This window comes from Polistes dominula, unplaced genomic scaffold (genome assembly GCF_049000335.1).
Source record: "Polistes dominula isolate Pdom_NZ unplaced genomic scaffold, Pdom_raw_medaka contig_79, whole genome shotgun sequence".
Classification (NCBI taxonomy): Eukaryota; Metazoa; Arthropoda; class Insecta; order Hymenoptera; family Vespidae; genus Polistes; species Polistes dominula.
This window is the reverse complement of record NW_028300916.1, coordinates 880315-903770: the sequence shown is the minus strand read 5'-3', so window position 1 is coordinate 903770 and position 23456 is coordinate 880315. Positions and strand designations below refer to the sequence as shown.

The 23456-nt window shown below is 37.5% G+C and overlaps 1 protein-coding gene across 2 annotated transcripts in view; it reads left to right on the top strand.

Annotated features, from left to right (window-relative positions):
* The window catches only part of LOC107074324 (uncharacterized), a 91747-nt gene that overhangs the window by 60278 nt on the left and 8013 nt on the right, over positions 1 to 23456 (top strand). For both annotated transcript variants that reach the window (XM_015335666.2, XM_089170603.1), the window contains 3 exons: positions 7010 to 7066; positions 21764 to 21900; positions 22365 to 22751. In XM_015335666.2, coding sequence (XP_015191152.2) covers positions 7010 to 7066; positions 21764 to 21900; positions 22365 to 22751 — 581 coding nt within the window. The remainder of the gene's footprint in view (positions 1 to 7009; positions 7067 to 21763; positions 21901 to 22364; positions 22752 to 23456) is intronic.

Genomic DNA, 23456 nt, shown 5'->3' with positions numbered 1-23456 from the left:
TTCTCTCTCTCTCTCTCTCTCTTTCTTTCTTCGTCTAACATTCTATGGTACCTGTGGTTTTATCCAGTCGTGCGTTAGAAATAATATTTTTCTTTTTCTGATCATCGTGCAAGACAAGATGACGCTGAAATAAATTAATTACATCTCTGACAGAGTTATACCATTTAATTCGATTTCACACAATTTAGTTGTACCTTTCAAACTGATGTATTTGAAACCCGCTCTCTCTCTCTCTCTCTCTCTCTCTCTCACTTTTCTCTTTCACGTCGAGTTATTATCGATATTTGCACGCTACAATTATTATCGATAAAGTATCGATTACCTATCCTTCTTTGGCCCTCCCGAAATGTTTGCAAAAGAAAAAGAAAAACGCTACTATACACGTGATACATTTAAAAAATTGAATAAAGTATTACCGGTCGCAAAAATTTCGAAGTTTAAGCTTTAATCTATTTATCGTTTAGTAAAATAATAGAAAAAGAATAATTGACCTCGTTTTCCTCTGGAATCTACGTGAAAATTGTATAATAAAAATATATTTAATTGTTATGTAAGAAAAGATGTAAGAAATATGAAAAGAAACTTTTAATAGAATCGATTGAAAGAAGGTATATAGTAGTTCGTTTAAAGACCGATCTTCCGTATCTCTTTCGCCATATTACTCGGTCTGCTTCGCGGTACATACACACATACACACATATACAGAGACATGAAATCGTGTCGGGTCTGCCAGAAGCACTCTCATTGGATATAATATATCGTCCGGATTAACGGGGGCCCTCTCTTATTGTTTTCCACTCTTGCGAGAGGAGTTGCACACTCTCCTTCCTTTTCCCTTTCCATCTCTTTCTCTCATTCTTTTAGTCGCCATCCAGTCGGTCGTTTCCTTTACTTCCTTTAGCCCACCCACCCACACACAACCACCCCCCGTTCACGAAGGAACACGGCAGCCACGTTCGCCCTTAGTTATAACTTAATTACAAGAAAAGCTGCTCGCGCGGCAATGGCGGAGTTCCGCTTCGAAGCGATATATATTAGATTTTCCGTCATTAGAAACTTCTTGCCCCGGGAAATTATATCCGCGAGCAATGCTGAAGAAAAAGAACAGAGGGTTGGGTGCTTGGCGAGTGGGAGTGCCCTATCCAAGCCGATATTCGATTTCTTTTCTTATCAGAAGACTTCATTTTCGATTTACTCGCTCGTCGAAACAATTAATATATATCTATATTTCTTTGTCGGAACATTGAAATTGCAATTTGAAAAATATCTTCAACGATCAAATAATATAGAACAAAATAACCCATACAAATAAAATCGCAAAATAGTTGTAATTAAATTGAAGATGTTAATTACCGCATCATTATGATCAGCAGCATCCACTATATAGTGGAGGTTGCTAGATCAACGGTAGTTATTGTGCCAATTAAGACGAAATTCTGTCGTTAGATAATTTTTTTTTAAATGGATTATACGATGCTACTTGAACCCATTTGCATTTTAATGAATATTTCATTTTCATAGTAGTTCGTGTGCTAAAACGTTTCTATGCAGAGCTCATACGAACGATAAAAACGACCAGTGACTATTAATTAATCGTTCGAACGAGCACGATTAATCTGCGACGGAATTGATCACGCAACGACGACAATAATATGACGAAGATAATGTCGTTATTCTATTTTGCATGTCTCCTAACATAATGTCGATTTCAGAAATCGATTTCGTGCGAGCAAAAGATACGATCGAAACAACGCATTTACCACATCTAATAATAATAGCTATACTACCGCATGCATTTCATTAAAATTTTAATCGTCGACGCATTACTTTACTATTACATTACAAACAAATGAAAACAACGTCTTCCTTTTTTTCTTTTTCTAACGCTAAGTACTTCCTTGCTAATTAATTTCTTCGCGAGAATCGATCTAGCAACTACTTTGATGTCCTAATCAATAATTAGATCAATGTTCGGTATATGGTTAATTATCGTTACTCCTAGTTAAAACGAATAGAAGAATTTATGTTCGTGAGAGAGAGAGAGAGAGATAATGGTGAAAGTAAGATACTTTTTTTTTTATTTTTTATTATAGAATATCAGTACTCGACTATAACGAAGAACATCAATTTCAGTAAATATCTTGAGTCGTTAATTTAAAAGTCGTTAATCACAATTCGAGATAATTTTACGTGTCTACTCGATGCATATCACTTGGATTCTTTTGTACACGTTAATTCGAGCGAGGAATTATTGATACTCCGATCCGTCTCGTCATCGTTCTTCTGTACGACCACCACAACAACGCGTCTCCTTGATTGCACCCAGCCGAGACGTTTCTTTAACGAATAAGTCGACTCCATTACGTCGCCGCATGGAACATTCACATTCTCTCCTTTCCCTCGCAAACATTTCTTTTTTTCTTTTTCTTTTCCTTATTCTTTTTCTAACTGCTTTCTCTCCGTTCTAATGCTCAAGGCACAAATTCATCCAAGCCCATTCTCGAGGAAAAGCTAAACCACCCCCACGGGTTTAACCGCATACGGCCCATCTACCTAACTAACACATTAATGGTCCCCCTCGTTTTTGTCTACGTTCAACAAACACCTGTACTGCGACGATTTTCTATCTGCGCAATTTCACGGTAATTCGAAAGAAAAGCTAGTAATAATGTGCCATTGTTTTTCCTTTTTGATTAGCTTTTAAAAAGAAAATAGAAAAAGAAACTTGTAACCTTAAAAAATACAAATTTATAAAATTATAATGCAGCACCATCATCGTATACTAACAGAACCAAATTAGTAAAATAACCTTAAATAACATATCCCTAAATTGACAATAAAAAAATGATAAATGTCGTTGCATCTGATAAAAAAACGGCACGCGACTTTCAACCCTTTCATTATCATTGCTTTATTCTCCCTTTCCTATCGCTTTTATCTACTGTATATATATATTATATATTCGTGTACACGTATACATAAGTCTATTTACCTCACCCTCTCTAAATTGAAACACGTTCGCGTTCTTCGACATCTAAAAAAGGGCGGGAGCTCAAAGCCACCCTCTGTGTCTTCACTCCAATGCTTTATTTCTCTTATTCCCTCCTCCCCTTCGTTCGAATCACCATCGACGACGAGCAATTATTTAGAAATCCATCAGTTTCACCGACGGATTAAGCGTCGTTCGTAAACGATTAACACCCTAAAAATGATCGATCAATTGATCGGAATGATCATCCCTTGTCCTGTCTCTCACAAAACGCACGTGTGCAACAACTAACGAGGTATAAATTCTTTAATTGGTAATATTTATTTGTTGATTTTTAAAAAGAGAAGAATAATTTAATTGTTTCGAAGATTAGAAATAAATTTTGAACTTACGATGCAACCTTTTCGCGAGTGAAACATCTTTCACAATAAGAAAAAAAAGATTCTCTTTCTTTCACCTTCCATCGGTTTTTTTCTTTCGTGCAAGCAGCGTGGACAGAAGGCGGTCGCTATGGAAACGGAAGATCAAGAGAGAGTACAAGGCTACCTCGTTGGGGGTTGTGCAGTGGCTCAAGGGTGGCTCGGAAAGGGGGTGGCTTGGAGGTGGCTTGATTTCTTCGTGATAATGGTCGCCATTATCACGCTATCCAATCGTATTCAACTTCTCTGTCTCCTCCTATACAATTCTTTCCTTTCATATTACTTATTATATCCAAAAATGGAAAGGAATGTTCTTCTTCAATTAAAATTATATCAATTAAGTTAGGTTAGGATTTATATTATAATATTTACAAGATAAAATCAGAAAGCTTTGAATTTTCAAATAAATGCCGAGATTGCTGGTTGGACAAGTGTCCGAGCAAAGAGTATTCTTTTTCCATGATTTCGTCTCATCACTATTCACACGATTTTCTAAGGGCCATGTACAAGTATCGCGTATAACCCCGTCTATACGGAAGATCTTTCTAGACTACGAGTCGTAAGAGAAACGTGCTCTCAACATCAACGATATAGGGTGTTGCATACATACGAGTAAGAAGTGTTTCCTCAAAAATTGATGCGCGGTCTGGCTCGAAGCCACGAAAACTAGATACCAGTATCCAGATGCCGCATCTCGTATTCATGGTGGACCGAAAAAGTGGGCTGAGAAATAAGGAATACAGTTGAGAGAAGCCAACACGAATTCGCTTCTCTTCCCCTTTGATTATTATATATATATATACATATATATATATATAATATATCGACGTTTTTCAAAAGCAGATTGCCAAAATGATATACATATAACAATGTGCCGAACGATGTTACGAGCATTGGTGGAAAAAAGCGTGGCCACCTTGCGGGATGGTTAAAATACCACAAAGCCTTCCCCAAATGTCAGCATTAATATTTGATTATCTACCTCTTCTGGCGCAGCCCAATGGTAGAAGCAAACTCGGACGTTTCTATGCTTATTACGCTTATTGTTATCGAGGCCGATAGAACTATTGAAATATTAAAATCCGCTTTTCCGTTATTTCTAAGCCCGATCGAGAGCTCATGTTTATAGGCGAGTTCTTTTCTATCGACGAATCGATAACAAATATTACGAATAGAAGTTTTTATTTTTTCCTTTTTTTGTTTTCTTTTTGATATGATACTCATTTTCGAAATCGAAAATGAAGAGTTTCGCTTAGAACGGAAGATGATCGTAATCGCAAAATAATGATGGGGTTGGCACGCTCTCATCTTTCGTGCTAACTCGGTAGGTGTAGCTATCTTCGTCTCGACTTGAACACGGTAAAGCACCTGTCTGTAGTACTCGAGTTGTGTAGTAGAGCACCTCAGTACAGGTGCCTCCTTAACGTACCTGGTGAATGGCCTGTCTCTCCTCCTTACTACTAGTAGCTTGTACGTGCACGAAAAAGATTCGGTCGCTCGCACAAAGCTCGCATCGATGACCTTTATGAATACTGAGGAGCACGTGCTGCCAACGATAGACACGCGATTGCCGGACTGACAGAAAAGTTATCCTACCGAATTAATGAGTCATATATCGACGATACTGCAATACGTTTGTAATTTCGTGGAATACTTCAGAATTAATGTGTGACCGATTCTTGGCCACGCGAAATATCCTACTCGTCGGAAATAATTATAAAATCGATATATCTGTCTAGATAATTTCATTCCTTACTAGTAAAATGTAATGTTGGTGGATGATTATGAGTTGGTAGAATTAAACGGATTTTCTAACGTCAGATGATGCTTTTTTAAATGGTTTGTGCCAATAAATCGTCTCACTTCGTAACTGACCAAAAACGAACTCGAACTCGAACCCGAACCCGAACTTGACCAAGCGAACGTGTACGGCCGAATCGAATCGGTGGTGGTGAACGACGACGGAGCGAGAAAAAAGGGGCATGTGCAAGTCGCAACTGTTTTATGACTCTCCAGAGAGGGGTGCTCCGCATTTATTTGCGATCGTATCTCTACAAAGTCCGTTGCGATATTTCAACATTTGCGAGCACCGAGTCGCGACCAACTCGAAACATATTCATTTCTTACCTTCTTAAATTGACAATGATAAAAATTACCTTGATACGAACGAACGAACGAACGAACGAACAGGAATCGAACGGGAATCTACTCTCATGTCAAGAATATTTGTAGTCGTCTTCGTCGTTGCAATAACGATGTCGTTGATATTCATTACGACGATTCCCGCGACGTTTCTCAGCACCCATGAATTATACACGACGATTTAATCATTTTTTTTCTTTTTTCTTTTTTCTTGTTCTTTCATCAATTGCTCTGAGCGTTATTACACTTCCACTACTCTAATGTGCACCAGAAAAAGTCGGACATTAGCGAACTATAATTAGATAGATATCCGCGCGAGGTCGTCGTTCATATTTAATGTAAGCGTGTGCCAGTTTCTAAAGACAGTCCTTCGTTCAATAATGAAGCGATCGCATCAAGGATGTTACATTGTTCGCGTCGCCTTATTTCTTCTTTGGCGCAGTTACCTAAATGGAAAGACATTTCGTTATCTCTACACCGTAACGCGTTTCTCTCTTTTATTCTATATCTATATCTATATATTTATCTGGCATCCATTTGCGAGGGCTAAGAAACTCCTGTATATCCAGCGTTGTCCAGCGTTGTCCAGCGTCTTAGGCGAAACGCAAGGAAGAAGAGCGGAAAGGTGGGATTATCTGAATACTGTCGTTCCGGGCCTGAGTTGCGGCACCCCAGGGTGTAGTAGGTGGCCGCCCTTAGGGTCGGTCACCAGTCACCCTCCTACCGATGCTCCTCTAACGTATGGTGGTCATCTTCTCACCGAATTACCACCATCTTCTTTTTCCTTAGCCGATGCTCTCTCCCTAAAAGGGTCCGTCAAATAGATTATTTGAATATCAACCGATCGAACGAAAGACCACGGACAATGAACGAGCTACCGTTCCTTTCTTCTCTTCTATTATTCTTTTTGTTTGTACAGAAAATCCTGAAGAAGGATCAAGAAAAACTATTTACCATAATTCTTAGAGTTGTATCCGTATAACTTAATCAAACCTTGTCACAAAGTATTATTAACGTAAAATGAAAAAGAGACGTGCTTATCTTGCTTTTATCGCGGAAGTGGAAGCGTGTGACCGAAATGTGGTCTACTATAATTAAATCAAAAAACCAGTCCTTTTCGATCGTACGCATAAATAGAGTTTTTTGATCCGTTAGTGCAGATTTCGTGTAGACTGGAGTTTCGCGAGATCGAACCAATGACGAATCAATCCTCCGGATAAAAGGTAGGAAAAAGAAATAAGCTTCTTGGAGTTTTCTTTTCTAAAATCACGTTTTACTCGTCCTCCTCGAGCTAACTCATAAATACTGATGCGCACGTGACTGTCGCGCGAGTCCTTTTGAAACGGTTTCCCGTCAATTTGAAAGCAAGTGGAGAGGGGCAGGCGAAAGGGAAAAGTTTCTTCGTGGAGTTTTAACGAAACTCGTCACTAACGAGAGCCCGTTGCACTTTTTGTTACAGCCAGTGATGCGCTCGGCCGAATCGATAAGGAGCCAGCCTCGCCGGAATCCATACAAGGTGAGTTTGTACGAAGAGTTTCATCGTCCGTCTGTCGTGTCGTCTTCCTTTCCTTCTCTATAAGATTAACGTACGAAACGCGTTTAACCTTCGAATAGCCGGAACATAAATTTTCCAAACGAATAATGTGTGCTTTACCTCGCCTCACCTTAGCGAGCATCGACGCATCGCATCGCATCGAATCGAATCGAATCGAATCAAATTGAACGATGCGCGCGAGTCTCTCTCGCCCACCCCCCTTCTTTTCTTACCTTTTCTTTTGATTTTCAAATGTACCACGACAAGAACAATTCCCGATTAACTTTCTCATGCGCGTCTCCAATTGGAATTCGAGAAACGATTCGAGAACGAAAAAAACCATTACTCCAACCACTAACCTAATTTATGCGCTTGCGATCGAATCGCGAACCTTGCACGGCCCAATTCAAGAGAAAATTCATCATACGCTAGCTCTCTCTCTCTCTCTCTCTCTCTCTCTCTCTCTCTCTCTCTCTCCTCTCTCTCAGTCATATTCATGGACTTCAACGACGTTGAAACTTTTTCTTCTTTCAATCCTTTCGGTAAATATAACAACTTCTTCGACTAATTCTTTTCCACGTAAATTATATCATAAAGACAATTATATTCAGCGAGTAACTACGCCCTACGACTTCTTGGAGCATTGTCATTTACCTCGAAGAATTCTTTCGCGGCGTATAACCGACCTTTTAACTTCGAACATTATTATCCTGGTTGCTCACGGCAAGCAAAGTCTGAGGAGGGTCGGTCAAATCGCTTGAATTTTTGTCAGCATCGTAAAACTCTGCTCTCGGATTTCGTGAAAATTCCCATCTTTTCGTCCATTATCGTCTTTATTATCTTTTTCTTCGGACACATAATTGACAGACTCTGACCATTCGTGGAACTTCTAAGCTCGCTTTCAGAACGATCAATTTAAATTACAAAATTCTCACGGACTTAAAGATTGAAATAAGAGAACGTCAAGATTCGTATGGTGGTTTATCAACACAGGCGAATAATTATAAATCACCCTATATTCTTTTTAGTATTATTTGTAAATTCGCAATCATTTATTCGAAGAAAATGATTTTCTTGTTTCATTGATCCGTGAACGTTTTTTTCTTGAACACGTGCTGAAGCGTTACGAAGGCGTAACACAATACCATTGAAAAAAGAATGACGTTAATGAGACGTTCGAAACATAAGAAATTATTTTTATCTATAAAAATATAAAAGAGCGCAACTCACGCGTTAAGTTTTATCCACTTTATATTACTCTCGACTTAAATTCTTAGACCAATTCGATCTCGTCTAGTGAAAAATGCGAGGGAACCTGATATTTAAAATATTAAGTAATTTAAGAAAAAAGAGAAATAAACTAAGAGAGAATATTAAGAAGGATGCTACGAATTGATCGTTAAAATCGTTGAATTTGAAAGAAACCATTGACGAAGAAAAAAGAAAAAGAAAAACGCGGAAACGTGGATGAGCTTTACACAGGTAAAAAGGTTTTCATCGAGGGGCAGGACTCTGGGAAAGTCTGAGAGCCGGTCGTAAGGAGGGTATTCCCTGATTTCTGTTCTTAGCTCTTCTAAGTTGGTCTTCTACTATCTGCCTACGACGAAATGAACGAGACAAATGGAGAAACAAGAAAGTAATCAGCGTGCTCGAAAAGGCGCGTCGGTGGGGTGATGATGACGGTAACGGCGCAACGTTGAGGGCCTATGGGAAAAAGAGAGAGAGAAGTAGTAGTAGGTAGAAGAGATCATCTTGAACCTGTGTTTTACTTTATAGCATTTAGTCCGTTGTTTGTCTTATTGCTATTAGCCTCGGCCAATTAGTAATTTTATTTTTGATGTGGATTCCATGAATCGAGCACACTATGAACGCGCATGCGAGAGAGAGAGAAAGAGAGAGAGAGAGAGAGTGAGTGCTAGCGAGGCCAAGCGAAAACGTTCACAGAAGAGAGAAAACAAGAGGAGAGGAAAGAAGTGGATAAGAGAGGTAGGGTTTAAGGGAAAAGGGAGGATTAGGAGAACAGAGTAGGGGGTACGCAATACGCAGGATCCTCTGAAGGAGGGGGGTATGTCATTAGGAGTCATTAATATCACGGACCTCTGTAATTTGACACACTTCCGATCGCCTAGCGCCATCTTCGCTGCCACCCGCTCCATTTTTTTTTCTTCTCTGGACAACCCCCTCCACCCATTCCTTTTTTTCTCTTTCCTTTCGCGAATAAGAACGTCAAGAGCGTTGAAACCATCGACGAAACTTCAACACAACGTACAACATCGTGCCTACGATATTCGTGTCATTTCGAATGGACCGACAGTGATTCTCAACCATGTTTTTTTTTCTACAAAAAATTCTCAAGCTTAAACAATTTCAATATAGCTAACATTAATATGGGAAATGAAGTTTCACATGTTTTCTTATAATGATGATTATATTCATATAATATATGTATCTAAAGGAAATCAAATAACTTTTTAAATGAGAGTTACATTTACATATTTAAGCACATATACACTTAATAAATCATTTAATATTTTATACAAATACTTTTGAAATTAAAAAACTTAATAAGTCTCTTATCTAACTCTTGTTGAATATTTCATTCGACTCACCTACCGATCTTACTCTTTCCGTTGCTTACTTCCAATTAACTGAGAGAATGAACATATAATTACTAAGAAATAGAGAAACGGATATATATACAGGTTTTCTTAAAAAGAGTGCATGAAAAAGAAGAAAGTTTTTCTATTTGTTTGAAATATTGAAATAAATTCATGCGTGGATCAAATGAATTGAAACTAAAAGTCATTTATTTCTTGTTGTTTTTTTTTATATTCGCTTTAGGATTGTTATTCTTGAATAATCGTGCAAAGTGTAAATAGATATTTTAATGTATTTACGCTTTTGGTAAATTAACTCCCCACTTTAATAGGTTAAAGTAACTTATTTCCAAAGAAATTCGATCTTTTATCGTTTATACCACTTTCTTACATCAGCTCATTTTCTCTTACTATAATTAAGAAGGAAAAATACCAAGAAGATACTACCACATATGGACGATAGCTGCTCGATCTTAGTAAATCAAAGTTGAATCGATCAACTCGTTGCAAAATCTCACGCTCCTAGTGAGTCAACGCATCGCAACGGATGCAGCCAAGATCGATATGATTTGCGGATGCTAATCGAATTGCTAATTCTTTATTCCTCGATCGTACCGGCACACCTGTTCGACCTATATGGTCACTCCAAAGATTCCTTTAACGCGAACTTCATGGAAGTCTTAGGTTGTGTGCCGCTTGAAACGAGCACGTCTCTCATCATACTTTATAATATCATTACAACGGCACCCTATTTCTAACAATAATCAATGTCACATAATAATAATTAAAAATCGATCAGAATCATTAAAAAAAAAATCTTTGCCGATTGTATCTTATTAGATTTTTATAAAGTACACAAACATATTCTAATCCGTAATTTTCCCTTACCTTTACCACTTTACCGTTCACTTGTCGATCGTTATCCATTTAAATAGATATCATTATCTAACACGTCGAACGCGATAATTTAATATCACGAATTCCTATTCTTTTCAGTATATGTAAACTGCTTTCACTGGCAAGGAACGTTACTATAATGTCGAGAGAAGTGAATGATAAGATCGTAGATAAAATTATTGATCGCAAATTAGCCTTTCGTATATTTAATTCGAACAGGAATTTCAACCAACTTTCATAGTAATAAAATGAAATGATTAAATTTGAATGAAATCATGAACGAAATAAAAATGAAATTATCACATTTTTAAGAGGATTCTATACAGAATTGAAAATCTAATCGAACGGTTGAATTAAAAAAGAATAAAAATCTCTGACGGCTGATGCGTAGCGATCGGTTTCACTTAGAATGCAAACGATCTTTATGATAAAGTTGCAAAAAGGTCGATTTACCCGTAAAAGGGTGCAAACCGATAATACGTCTCTTTCTGGTGACTTTGTTATTCAAATTTGAGAAGAAGGAGTGAGAGCTGGAGACGAAGTGACCATGGAAAACCACTTTTGAATACCCAAGTGCTTTCAAACCCTCATACGGAAACCGAACTTCACGCTTCAAGGCTTTTGTCACGTCCGGTTTTTGTGTTACGATAAAAGCATGAAAAAACTTTATTTTACAATAAATACTAATTTTTTACTAATTTTATAAAAATCTATTTAAATGATCTATAATTTCTCTACTGGAAAAAATGCAACTTCTTCTGAGATGTAAATTTTATCAAATATTTTCAAGAAAGTGGTCACTTTGTTATTCGAATCGAGGGGGTGACGATGCGAATTTCTCTCCTGAATGTTAAAAAGTCGTCTCTCAATCCTGATGCTTCTTCCACATATAACCTTTTTATCCACTTTTCAATTCATGCCTTTGGGTTTAAGAGGAAACCAAAGCAAATTCAAATTTTCGTGAAACAGCTTTTTCAGGGATTTTTAAGCATATTTTTGTGGTTATCTACTGCAAAATATCTTATAAACGTATCTGTTCCGTATCGAAAATTCATTTAAAAAGAAAAGAAACAGACAAAAAATTAGGCTGTTCGATTAAGAAAGATTAATCGTCGTCTCGCCTACTCATAAAATAAAAATGATTTAAAAAAAAAGGAAGAAAGAAACTCGTGAGAAGAGAACGGCGAATGAAAGAAATACCTACCATTATAAAAAGCAAAAGAAAGAAAAAGAAGGAAGATATTCATGAAAATGGTTGAGCGATCGACGAGTGGGTGACGACGTCATTGTTGCTCGCTCCATAAAAGACTAGCAATTAGCAATTAAACCAATAACTCTGCAATTGGTGATTCCATTAATGGACTCAGCGTTCCCACAGAGGACGAACGTTTTTCACTGTTTTTCTTACTGGTCTCCCGGCCTCCCCTACCCCCTACAAAGTCGTACAATTACTTGATAAACGTGTATAATAAGAACTGACCTTTTTTTTTTCATTGATATCGCTTTCTTTATCAATTACCGTAAGCTAATTTTTATTATTCGCAATAAAATAATGAATTACATTTTAACGCGTTAAAAATTTCAAATTTCATTAGTCATTAAAATCGATTGACTATTTTTTTTTTTTTTTTACCAAGAAGGGAAGGTCAGTAAAAGAGGAAGGAAAAAATACCAACTCGAATCTTGCCACTCATCAGCCTGTTGCAGAGTTACTCCCTTAGAATCGGACTTGGTGGTCACATAAAAAAAACTGGAGGGTTGCACCCCTTAAGAGATAGCATGTATACGTAAACGGACACTCGGTACAATTGCGTGCTGTCGAAGAACACGACGGTAATTCATTATAATAAGCGACGAGGAAGAAAAAATTAAACGAAAAAAAAAGTCATGACGAGGGGTGAAATAATCGATCTTATCGGAGATCGGCTAAATACCATTTAAATTTCCATTTAATTATCTTTTGTGAATTAAAATCAACATTTATTTTTTATCGTACAAGTATTTCTCTCTATTGAAGATAGAAAAAAAAGTTGAAGAATGAAACGAAAGACTGACGGGAGTGTCGACAGCAGTGAGAGGGGGCGTTCGACAATTTATTGTCTTCATTTGGCCGCGTCCATATTTATTACGTCGTTACGAACAATATGGCGCCTATTAAGCGAAATACGAGCTTTAACACGCGTTCAATCGAATTAATATTGTGTTGGTAATCTAACGTTCTTGTTCGTCTAATCCACAATGATATCTTCAATAATAAGCTTAATAAATATTGATTGTTTAATTAATGTAAAACCGTTGGCGCGTAGGAGACAATGCGTACTATCGGCAGTTCATTGGTACGCCCACTTTAAGCTATACTTAATTTATGATCTTTTCATTTTCTCTATCGCGAGGAAACACAACACTTTTCATCCATTTAATTGCCAATCATACGAAATTGAATTTCTGAAGAAAAAAGAATACATTTGAAAGAAAGTCATCTATCAAACGATTTTCGTTTATCGAAAATAAAAATCCACGTAGAAAATAGACGAAAAGAGATGATACGTATTGTGGTGCTATTTGCCATAAGAAAAGTGAAATTATCAATGAAATCAAAGATATAATCATTGGCTTGCAGTACGTAAAGGGATAACATTGATTCTTTTTAACGAAAAATATGATGGAAGGAAGGTAGGAGAGACTTGGCTCTCGTTATTCCTGCGTCTTTCCTCGAAGATCTTTTACGCTTCTGCAGAAACCCGATAACCTCGTCAGCTATTAAGCCAGAACCGTGCAGCTTCGTAAAAGGAAGGAAGGAAGGAAGGAAGGAAGGAAGGGAGGGAGAGTAAAGGGCGAGAGTGGAGCCGGTAACAATGGAAGTAAAGGTCCGGACGCGTTTGCTATAAGAGAAAGCAAGAGAAAAAGTGAGATAGAGTGAGAGGGTGATGACTCGATGTTCGGGAAAGAGAGAAAAAGGCGCTACTTGGCTGTTAGCTTCGTTGGATGATCGTCATCTTCTGAGAATGCAAGAAGCATCGATGCTGAGGTGAAGATATTTTCTCGACGGTTAAACGCGACCCTTTCTCTCTCTCTCTCTCTCTCTCTCTCTCTCTCTCTTCATCCATCGCTATTCTCTTCGTTTCTCAAGAAACTCCTTCGATCGCAATTATCGTATTTTATGACACTGATACCAAAATGTAACTTAGAATCGCTATTGAACGATCGAAGAAGGAGATATCGTCACTTTATGCACATCTATCCTTATCGTTAACCAATTTGATTGTTACTGCTAAGACTGTAAGTTGAAACGTTGTTAAAAGTAAAAATAAAAAATAAACGAAAGGTAGAGAGAATTGCGGTGCGAAAGGAATAACCGACTCAGAACCTACGTAATTGTTATTTTGTGGAGAAGCAAAGTCGTCGTCTAGACAGACGTCGGTAATTGTAGCGAAAGGACAAAGGACGAGACGTCGTTTCAACCGGCTAAAGTCTCGCCGTTATATTCTTAAAGAGAAGAACCTCGAATGATGATGGCTTATGGCGGAGAACGTTTAAACCTTGCTCAAATGAAGATGCGACGGGAATAATTAAAGTTATTAAATGGACCAATCTTCGATCTTCCTTGGTCGCTATAAAATTGATAATTGGTTTAATCGACCGTTTCGTTGGGAACTCTACAAGGACCACCCATTAATGCGTTAAACCTCTCTTAAGTAACCCGGACGAATCTCCAAAAGATTCGATGATCTTGCATTTAAATAGAAATTTTTTTTTATTTTTTTATAATTTTTGCAAAAGGGAGAAGAAAATAAAGCTGGTGAAAAAAATCTCTGCGGAGGACCGATAAGCCTGAGGGTATTTCACACTTGGTCAACCCTTGTATCATGGAGGGCGCTAATGTAGCGTTATTTAACTCGGTTAGATGTCCTCTCCCTTTTTTTGTGCTGGACGACCGACTCGTTCGCCAAGAGCACCCTAGGAAAAATCCAGGGGTGCTCGTCGTCCCGTGAAAACACCGCGAGGGCGGTGACACACATAAAGTACCAACCAGTTTTAGTTTATGTTGTCAGGTGAAAATAAAACAATTGAAAATATTGAAATAAGCAGAGAACGGATCAACTTTTATAAATACTGCATTAAACAATTATTCTTATCAAACTAAATGGTACACAAAATATTCCAACCATCTTTGAGAAAATCTTCAAGAAGATTTATCTTTAACAAAATTTCGGAAAAAGATTCCATTTGTAAAAGAAGGAATATCAAGGTTGGTTCGTAGCACGTGCCAGAAACCAATATCTGGCGAATGCGTTAAGGAAGTCGCATACATCGAGGTCAGTACAGCGTGAAAATAGAATGTAAAGTGTTCCCAAGCACTCTCTTGTTCTGTACTGACCTCCGGGCCAGCCTACGGCGCATATATAAGGGGTGCTTTCTACGGGGGGTTGGTTTGACGTGTATGACGTGCCGTCCACGTGACCAGCTTACTAAACTGACAATCACTGCCCAAGACTACGCAGGACGAATCTTAAATATGGGATATTCAAATAATCTTGGCGTTATACCCTCCCTCGGTTTTTTTTCTTGACGATTTTTTGAAGCATGACGACTACCGAGATTATCATAAGGAACAAAATAAGCAATATATTTTTTTTTTAAATAGAAAATATTGTAAATACAATAAGACATAAAGTATATAAAAATTTACATGATTTCAACTAGCAAAAGTCCAATCGAACATATAAAGTATCGATAGTGAACAACGTGGCAAGTCTATCACTATCATACATCACTGCCAACCGAGAAGAGGGCTTCCAATAACAAATACAGTCTGCGTGCGATTGTGGAAGTTGTAGGAGAAAACCTTCTCTTTTATATGCATAGTCTCATTTCCTTATCGGAAATTTACGGCGAACACGGTGTCTCGACTTTGCAATTTCCCGTGGTGTTGCACACACATTCGATGTAATATAAATATAATATATTCTAGAAGAATTTTCTTCTAATCGAAAAATAAAGCATACTACTTCTCTCTATTAAAGTTCACTAGACGTTTCGTGGATCATTTTTCCTTTCCTAAGCTCCGTTATGGATCTTTATGCGACACGTAGGTGTATTATGGTGTAGACTCGCGCGTTTACCCTATAGGCACGTGCCAAAGTACGAGGCAGGGGGGCTTCTAGTCATACACATGGGTTCTTTCTATGTTTCATCATAATCGTCGTTTCATCAACAACGTTGATGACTACAATGATTCAACTGGTATCTCTCTAACAACTTATTATGGCTATATCTACCTTAACAACTTCGAGACACTTACGTTTCTATCTGGAAATCTGATTTCGATCATTTTTTTCTTTTTTTACCATTTAAAATACATTTCATTGAACATTCTTCTTTGCACGCCATTTTTTAATGATACATCTGCTAAGGGTTTGCTGCAATGCCATTGGGGAGAATGCCAAAAAGGGGTGTAGCAAATAGAAGAAGATAGGCTTTAAAACGTGAAAAGAATCACGAAGAGGAGGAGACAAACGTGTACCTAATATCCTATCTGCATATGTAATATCCATACTTTTTATAAGCATACATAAGTATAATATTATAGCTATAAATGTAGTACTCATTAATCTTGATAAAGTTGAATGATAAGTTGGAAATTGTTTAAACAAAAATGAGTATATCTCGTTAGGAGAGTAATTTTGAAAATAGTGACAGTTTGTAAAGATTTGTGGAGAGGATACGCTTAAACGCGTAAACCACGGCTGGCTACACAAACATAAGAAGTATGTATTCGTGTGCGTACGTAAGGATGAAAGAGAAAAGAAGAGGTGGGACACGTGCCTTCGGTAGCACGCGACTAACCTAACGGTTTTAGACTCACCCCACGGCACGCTCGAAAACCAGTCCACCCCTTCTCTTTCCCTCTCTCTCTCTCTCTCTCTCTCTCTCTCTCTCTCTCTCTCTCTCTCTCTCTCTCGTCAACATTTCGCGACAGCAAAAGCAACGACAAAAGCAACGGCAGAAGCGGCGGTAGTAACGCCACTGCAAAACACGCTGGAGGAAACACTGTTATTCTATTGGCTTGAATCCGTCCCCTTCGTTCTTTCCCCTTTCGATAGCACGCTTTCCTCGCCTGCAGCCTCCTCCCTCCCTCCCTCCTCTTTGACTTGCTTGAAACTGTACAAGCACACCCGGTATATGTTCCGGATAATAGTTTACCAGTTTAGCTTCTTCCTACCATTCTGTATACTGTTAGAGAACACGGTTCTATTTAATCCTTAAAAGCTATCCAACAAATTAACAAAAGAAACAACTAATGTAGAAAATATTATACATTTTTATTTATTATACTTTAATATTATTATTATTGCATGATAATCAATTTTTTGTTTATACTTCAAAAAAACATTGAAACAATCAGTATTACCGATCATCACTTTTCAAGCAAATTTAATTGAATTAAAATTCCATCCAAGATTTGTCTTTAACGATCATGGGAATAGTAATAGATGAAAATGAAAAGAATTTTTCTACCAATGAAACAACCACAAACAACGTAGATTGTGAGATGCATTCTTACAAAGAAATGTAAAATAAAACATGATTAAATTCGATTGTAAATTTGGATGCTTGTCTGCATCGTGATTAAGATCTTCGTGAGAGTTGAAACGATCCCAGAGAGCTCTCAATCAAATGAAGCAAGACCTTAATAAAATCGTAAGTCGGTTGACAGGTGATGCGTACAGGACGGTATAATACGAATGAATTCCTCCCCCGTCAGTTAGGAGTTGCTCGTATTGTTGTCGCCTTTACGTAAGTATACGAAAAGAAGGACGACATGAAGGCAGATGCCGTTCAAACTTTTCCCTGCGTTAAAGAACGAAAGAACCAAGAAGAAAGAACCAAAATGGAATGAAAAAAAAATGTCTTGATGATATTGTGTGAATATTTTTACTAATACTATCTAAACTGTTACTATAACATAACAATTCTTGACAATAACTTTTTTACAAAGTTTATCTTCACAAATGAAAATGAAAATGAAAATGAAAACAAACGAATTTTCTTGCGACGAAGTTACCTACATTTAACGCATTAACACCGTTGTATACCTCCCACGAGATAGGACAAAGAACATAATTTCACACGAGAAAGAAGTTCATTTAACCGACCAGAACCATGAATTATCCATCTTCTCTTACGCTAATTACAAAGGTAGATCCAATTACGGCTCACGGTGAATCACCGAGAAGAGCTTGAAGAATGCAAAGAAGAATGGCGAATGAAAAGCTAGCAAAAAGTAAACTATCTTCGAAGAGAGAAATAACGAAATATAGGAAGGAAGGAAGGAAGGAAGGAAGGAAGGAAGGAAGGAAGGAAGGAAGGAATGAAATGGAATGAAATGAAATGGGAATGATGGAAGGAAGAAGAGTAAAGAAGTTAGAGAGAACGAAGGATGCAACCGCGAAATCGAGTCGAGCCGTGAAAATAACGATTTCTTCTTTGTGATGGCGTTCGTCAAACCACGAACGAAGAGAAGAGTAGCGGTTGGGGGGCCTAAAGAAAAAAGAAGAAGAGAAGCCGGTTTTCATCAATAAAGGTGAGGTCCTCCGTGACTCGTCGATATGTTTCCTAAGCTGTGAGTCTGGAATCGATATTTTATGTAGATCACGTGTAAAAGGGAAACACGCCCTCCCTCATTCATAGCCAGCTATTCTTGTCTCAGCGAACAAAAGACATCGTTCGGAATCCCACGCGAGTGTGTTTCGGTGCGAACCACAAAAAAACTATTCCAAGATGACTCTTTGAAGAGATGGAAATCGTGAATGATGATGATGATAACCAAATATATTATATATAAATCCATATGTGTGCACAATCTCGGAATTTCTGTTGAAGAAATGGACACTTTTTACATTATAGCTTATTTCTTAATCAACTTCTTAATCTACTTGTTTTTCTGACACCTAAGGGTAAGGTAATTATGTAAAATATGTTTAAATTAGTCGTAAAACTTAATAAGAAATAAACAGAAAAGTTGAGCGTGAAAAAAGTAACATTTATATATGTAATGCACGATTCAGGTGCAGCATTGTTCGATCTTATCACCTGACGTATATACAAGCAGGGTGCATCTTCGAATGACGAGTTCCTCGTGGTAAAGGTCAAATCGTCGACTACTCTTCCATCGAGTTTTCTGAAAAGAGATAAAAAGAGGGGGAAAAAGTATGAGGTAAGGTCAAAGACACCCTGAGCAAGCTTCGAATAATGTAGAAAAATAGCACAACGATAGAATGAGCCCAGCTGCAGAACCCTCCTACGAAACGGGCCTTCTGTATTGTATAACATTCCTATGCATACGTAGATACTAAGAACGAATTTTCAGGATTCAACATGCGTGAGAATGTGCGTGGGTGATGGATAGACGGTCACCCTGTAGCTTGTACAAACGTTAAACGGAGTTCAATAGTTTGAAATTGCATAGGCATTGCCATTGGACGCGCACATCGTAAAATATCTAACGTCGGTTATGTGAAAAATTGTCTCCATAAAATCTCTCTTGTGAATCCTAACCGTGAGACGGAATTCGCTTGTTAACGGATAACCAAAAAACGTTTAGAAACTTTTTCAAAACTTCCAATATGTTTTCTACGACGAAACAACGGTCGTTTTTTCCATGTGTTAGTGCATAACACATGAAAGAAAACCTTGCCTTATCTTATGGTAGTACTATAACGTACGTTTAGATGTTATTCTCGCACCTGGTTGTGAACAGCGTCAACTACTTTCTATGTTAGATCTTTCAAGAATTACGGAACAACGCGAGCCCTTCTTAAAAAAGGGTAGAAAACAAAAACGAAGAGAAATCACCCCAAAATTCCATCCCGATCCCTTCACTCTGTCTTTTACCTTCCCTCTCCATTTTTTTGCCGCAAAACATGGAATTCGGTAGCTTCTCACGACAAGAAAAGCTTCATTTTAGATAGAGGACTTTTTTTTTGAAGGAAGGTGACGTAAATTTGCTAAAAAAAAAAAACCTATGTATCCATATGTATAATGCAAGAAAGAACGGATGAAATGACGGTTGGCTTATCTAATTGTAAGATACTAAAGTTCTAATATAATATTTGTGTGTATTTCCTACTGAACACCTGGCAACGTTCCTCGTGCATTCATTTTCTATCGATTTATCGTATCTTTTTTTTTTCTTACCTCATTCGCGTTAAAGACCAAATGTTTTTTCTCCCGAAATATCTATTCATATTTTGACGCGATTCTCACGCAAAAAAAGCAAAATTTTTATCAAAAAAATAAAAGAAGAAGAAGAAGAAGAAGAATGGGCGTAGAAAATGCAAATCTAAGAGGGGAAGAAAGAAAAGAAAAAGAGAAATATAAAAGAGTATGTATAAAAGGTATACTCACATATGTATGTAAGTACCTGCTTTAGAAAAATAAGAAAGACGAGTAAAACGAAATTTTATAGGGAATGGGCCAATCCTCGAAGAACGCGTCTAAACGCATCCTGTCGATGCTGTCCTACCTGACCTTTCGGTGGTTTTTTTATGATTTTAGGGGAATCAGGTAGGAACCGATTCCCCTAAAACCCAAAAGGGGAGAGAAAGAGAAAAAGAAAAAACGAAAAAAGGAAAAAGAACGAGAAGAGGAGCAGAAATCGGAACTGTTCACCTAAAAAGTGGCGTATCGATCCTCAGGGTTCACGGGATTTTTAATTTTTTCCTCCCCAACGATCATTCCTTCCAAAACTCGCAATCCCCCCCTCCTTCCCACCATAACGCCTCGCCAAACTTTTTACGAAGTTACGCTTTACTTTCTCACTCTTATTTCGCTCCTTTTTTTTTTCATTTTCTGTCGGCATTCAAAAACTTGGATGGGAACATCCGAGTGCCGTTCAAATGGCTAAACAACTTTTCTTTTTAGTAATTCGCTGATTTGTTTTCTTTTTGTTTGATATCCACTGTGATAATAATCTAATCTAATTTCTTAAATGTCGAGGTACTACATTTCCATGACATAAGAGAAGAAAATATTATCGTATTAAAATCTGTAGGTAGGAAAAATGTATTTTATAACTTATAGCCGTATTTATAAGCATATACAGTATTACCCAATGGTAGCAAAGGATCTGAGCGTGTCGAACTAATTATTATTAAAACCGTTACGGCGCGAAACGCGTGCCAAGCGGTTGTTGACGGAAAAAGCTCGTTTTGGAAGAATCGACCGATCGGTTCCGTTCTACATTGTTCGTATTATACATTGACGTTCCTGCGTTGTGCGCGTATATGATTTCCTAGAGGCCAACGCAATGGGGGCTGCGAGGGAGGTAGTCATAAAATACCTACGATGATGGATGAACGAAGGGTTGGTTACTCCATGAGTAAAAGGGAGAGTAAAATAAAAAAAAGGAGTAGGCTCGAAAGGGTAAACTGATCCTTATTGGGCGATATCGTTCGTGTACGAGCAGAGTCCCGACCAATCGAAACTTCCCCGTCAAAGCATCCAAGTGCACGTGGTGTTAGCGATCTTGGTGGGGATGTTATCCCCCCATTTGCTCTAGGCGTCGTCGTGCTGCTTTCGTTGCGTCATTCTAACATTCGTCCTGCATCGGTACGTCGATGAAGATCCAAACAACTCGTGTATATTCCTGTGTTATATAATAATAATTAATAATCTATCGAAGAAAAAAACAAACTTTGTATTCTTTTAAACACGCAAATAAGTTAAATAGATACGGCATGAAATCGCATTTCTGGAAAAAGATCCGAACGATCATTCGTCGCGATCGTTGTCGATCCAAAACGACGATTACTCGATGTTCTCCATGAACGTTTTCAAGATTAATTCGTGCTGGATCTCGAAAATCGTCTCGATGTGATCACGAGGAGGATCACAAATAAAACCTCTGGGAGAAAGGAGGTTAACATGGTCTTCCTCGAAGACCCGAAAATGATTTTTACGGATATGCGTCTTCATGCCACCAGCACGCCAACATCCACTCCAACGCGATACGGTGATCGTCATCCAAAGTTTAAACCACAGAACAACAATGATTGTACGATTATCACGAAAATTGTTCTCTCTCCTATAAAAACAGTTTGTAGAATAATACAAATTTATCAACGGAATATTTCAGATTCAGTGATTCAAATCTAATCTCTTGATTTTTTTATTCTTATTACAGATGCGGATCTACATGCTGAAGTCGAGGGAGTCGAACTCAGTGGAGACGATCGAAGTATCACAAGTGATATTCAAGATGTTACTGATGCGAATCTCGATCAAGATTCAATAGATTCGGATAGGGAAGCTCTTAATTTGGTATGTCAAATTATTCACATTATACTTCTAAATATTATAACTATCGTAAAATATCGACAATATGAACAATAATAAATTGAAAAGTTTTCCAAGTTAAACATTTGAAAAAGAAAAGAAAACAAAATTTTTACTTACGTTTCTTTAATGTGCAAAAAAAAATGGTTTTATTCAATATTTGAAATATAAATATGAGAAGGGAACCATAGAATCTAAGGACATAAAAGAAAACAAAGCTGTATGTTATAAAACTCAAAAAAGAAAGATAGGACTAGCTAGCCTAAGTAACCAATATCCCCTAAACTGACCGAACGCAAACACGGCTTTGTTCAACGTTGTTTATTCAGTGTTATTAGTAAGGGTACCTTTTTGAATTCACATTAGGTTGTAAGATCTCATTGTATACTTTTACTAACATAAAAGAATTCGTTGAAATCAATGTTAAGAAGTAAATTTCTGTGCTTTAGGTTACTGATGTATCACAACGTAATAGCAGCAGTGGTACCAGCGGTAGCTCATCTTCGCCAAGTTCTGGAGTGAGTAGTCAATTGACTACTGGTACGCATCAACAGCAGCAACAGCAACAACAGCAGCAACAACAGCAACAATTGCAACACACCAGCACGCAAAATAATGGAAACTCGCAAGCTGCGTTGGCGGCTCAATTTGTCAGCCAACAATTGTTAATGCATGGATCTCTTGGTACTCTCAGACCTCAAGAGATTCAAGCCATTGCATCGTCCCTACAACAGCAACAACAATCGTTACAGCAGCAATTGCAGCAGTTTGCTATATTTCAACAAGCCAATCCGACAACGGCTGGGCAACAAGCGCAATTCTTCTTACAAAATCAGGTAAGTACATTTTTTCGATCTTATTTAGAAAATCAAAATATTCCACTTCTTCTTTTTTTTCTCAATCCTCTCTACCTATTACAAAATTATCTATACTACTCTCAATGCGAATCCTGAAATCGAGGCAAATCCGCGACGATTCAAAGAACAAGCTTGCTATCTGATCGAGAGATGATCTGAAGGGAAGTGAATGTCTTATTCTTCGAAGACGGTTCGTTTGATTCGACGTCCTGATAAACGTCTGCTACTGGCACAAAGGGACAAAATTTCTTCATTCCTTCGTTTCAACTTCATTCCAACTTCATTCGAATACAATTTCGGCACATTTAATAAAGAGATTACGATTAATATTACTCTATGTCGTGTAACTACATAAACTTATTTTATATAATGTAAAATTCTAGAAATAATCCGAGAAAAATTATTTAAAAAAGAACAAAGATAAGTATGCATACAATGAATGTCTATTAAAATTGTAAATCCTTACGTTTACTAGATTTTTATTTATTTTATTTTTATTTATATAGTGTCTTTAAGATGAATATCCAATTTTATGGGACACTCACTGTATCTGCATACATCTATTGGCAAAATTGTAAAGATTTCCTATAAATATTCTTACAGATCATTTCTACCATCACTAGTGTTATCTTTTTGTCAAGAAAAAAATCTCTCTCGCATCGAATCGAGAAATATCGACTCATT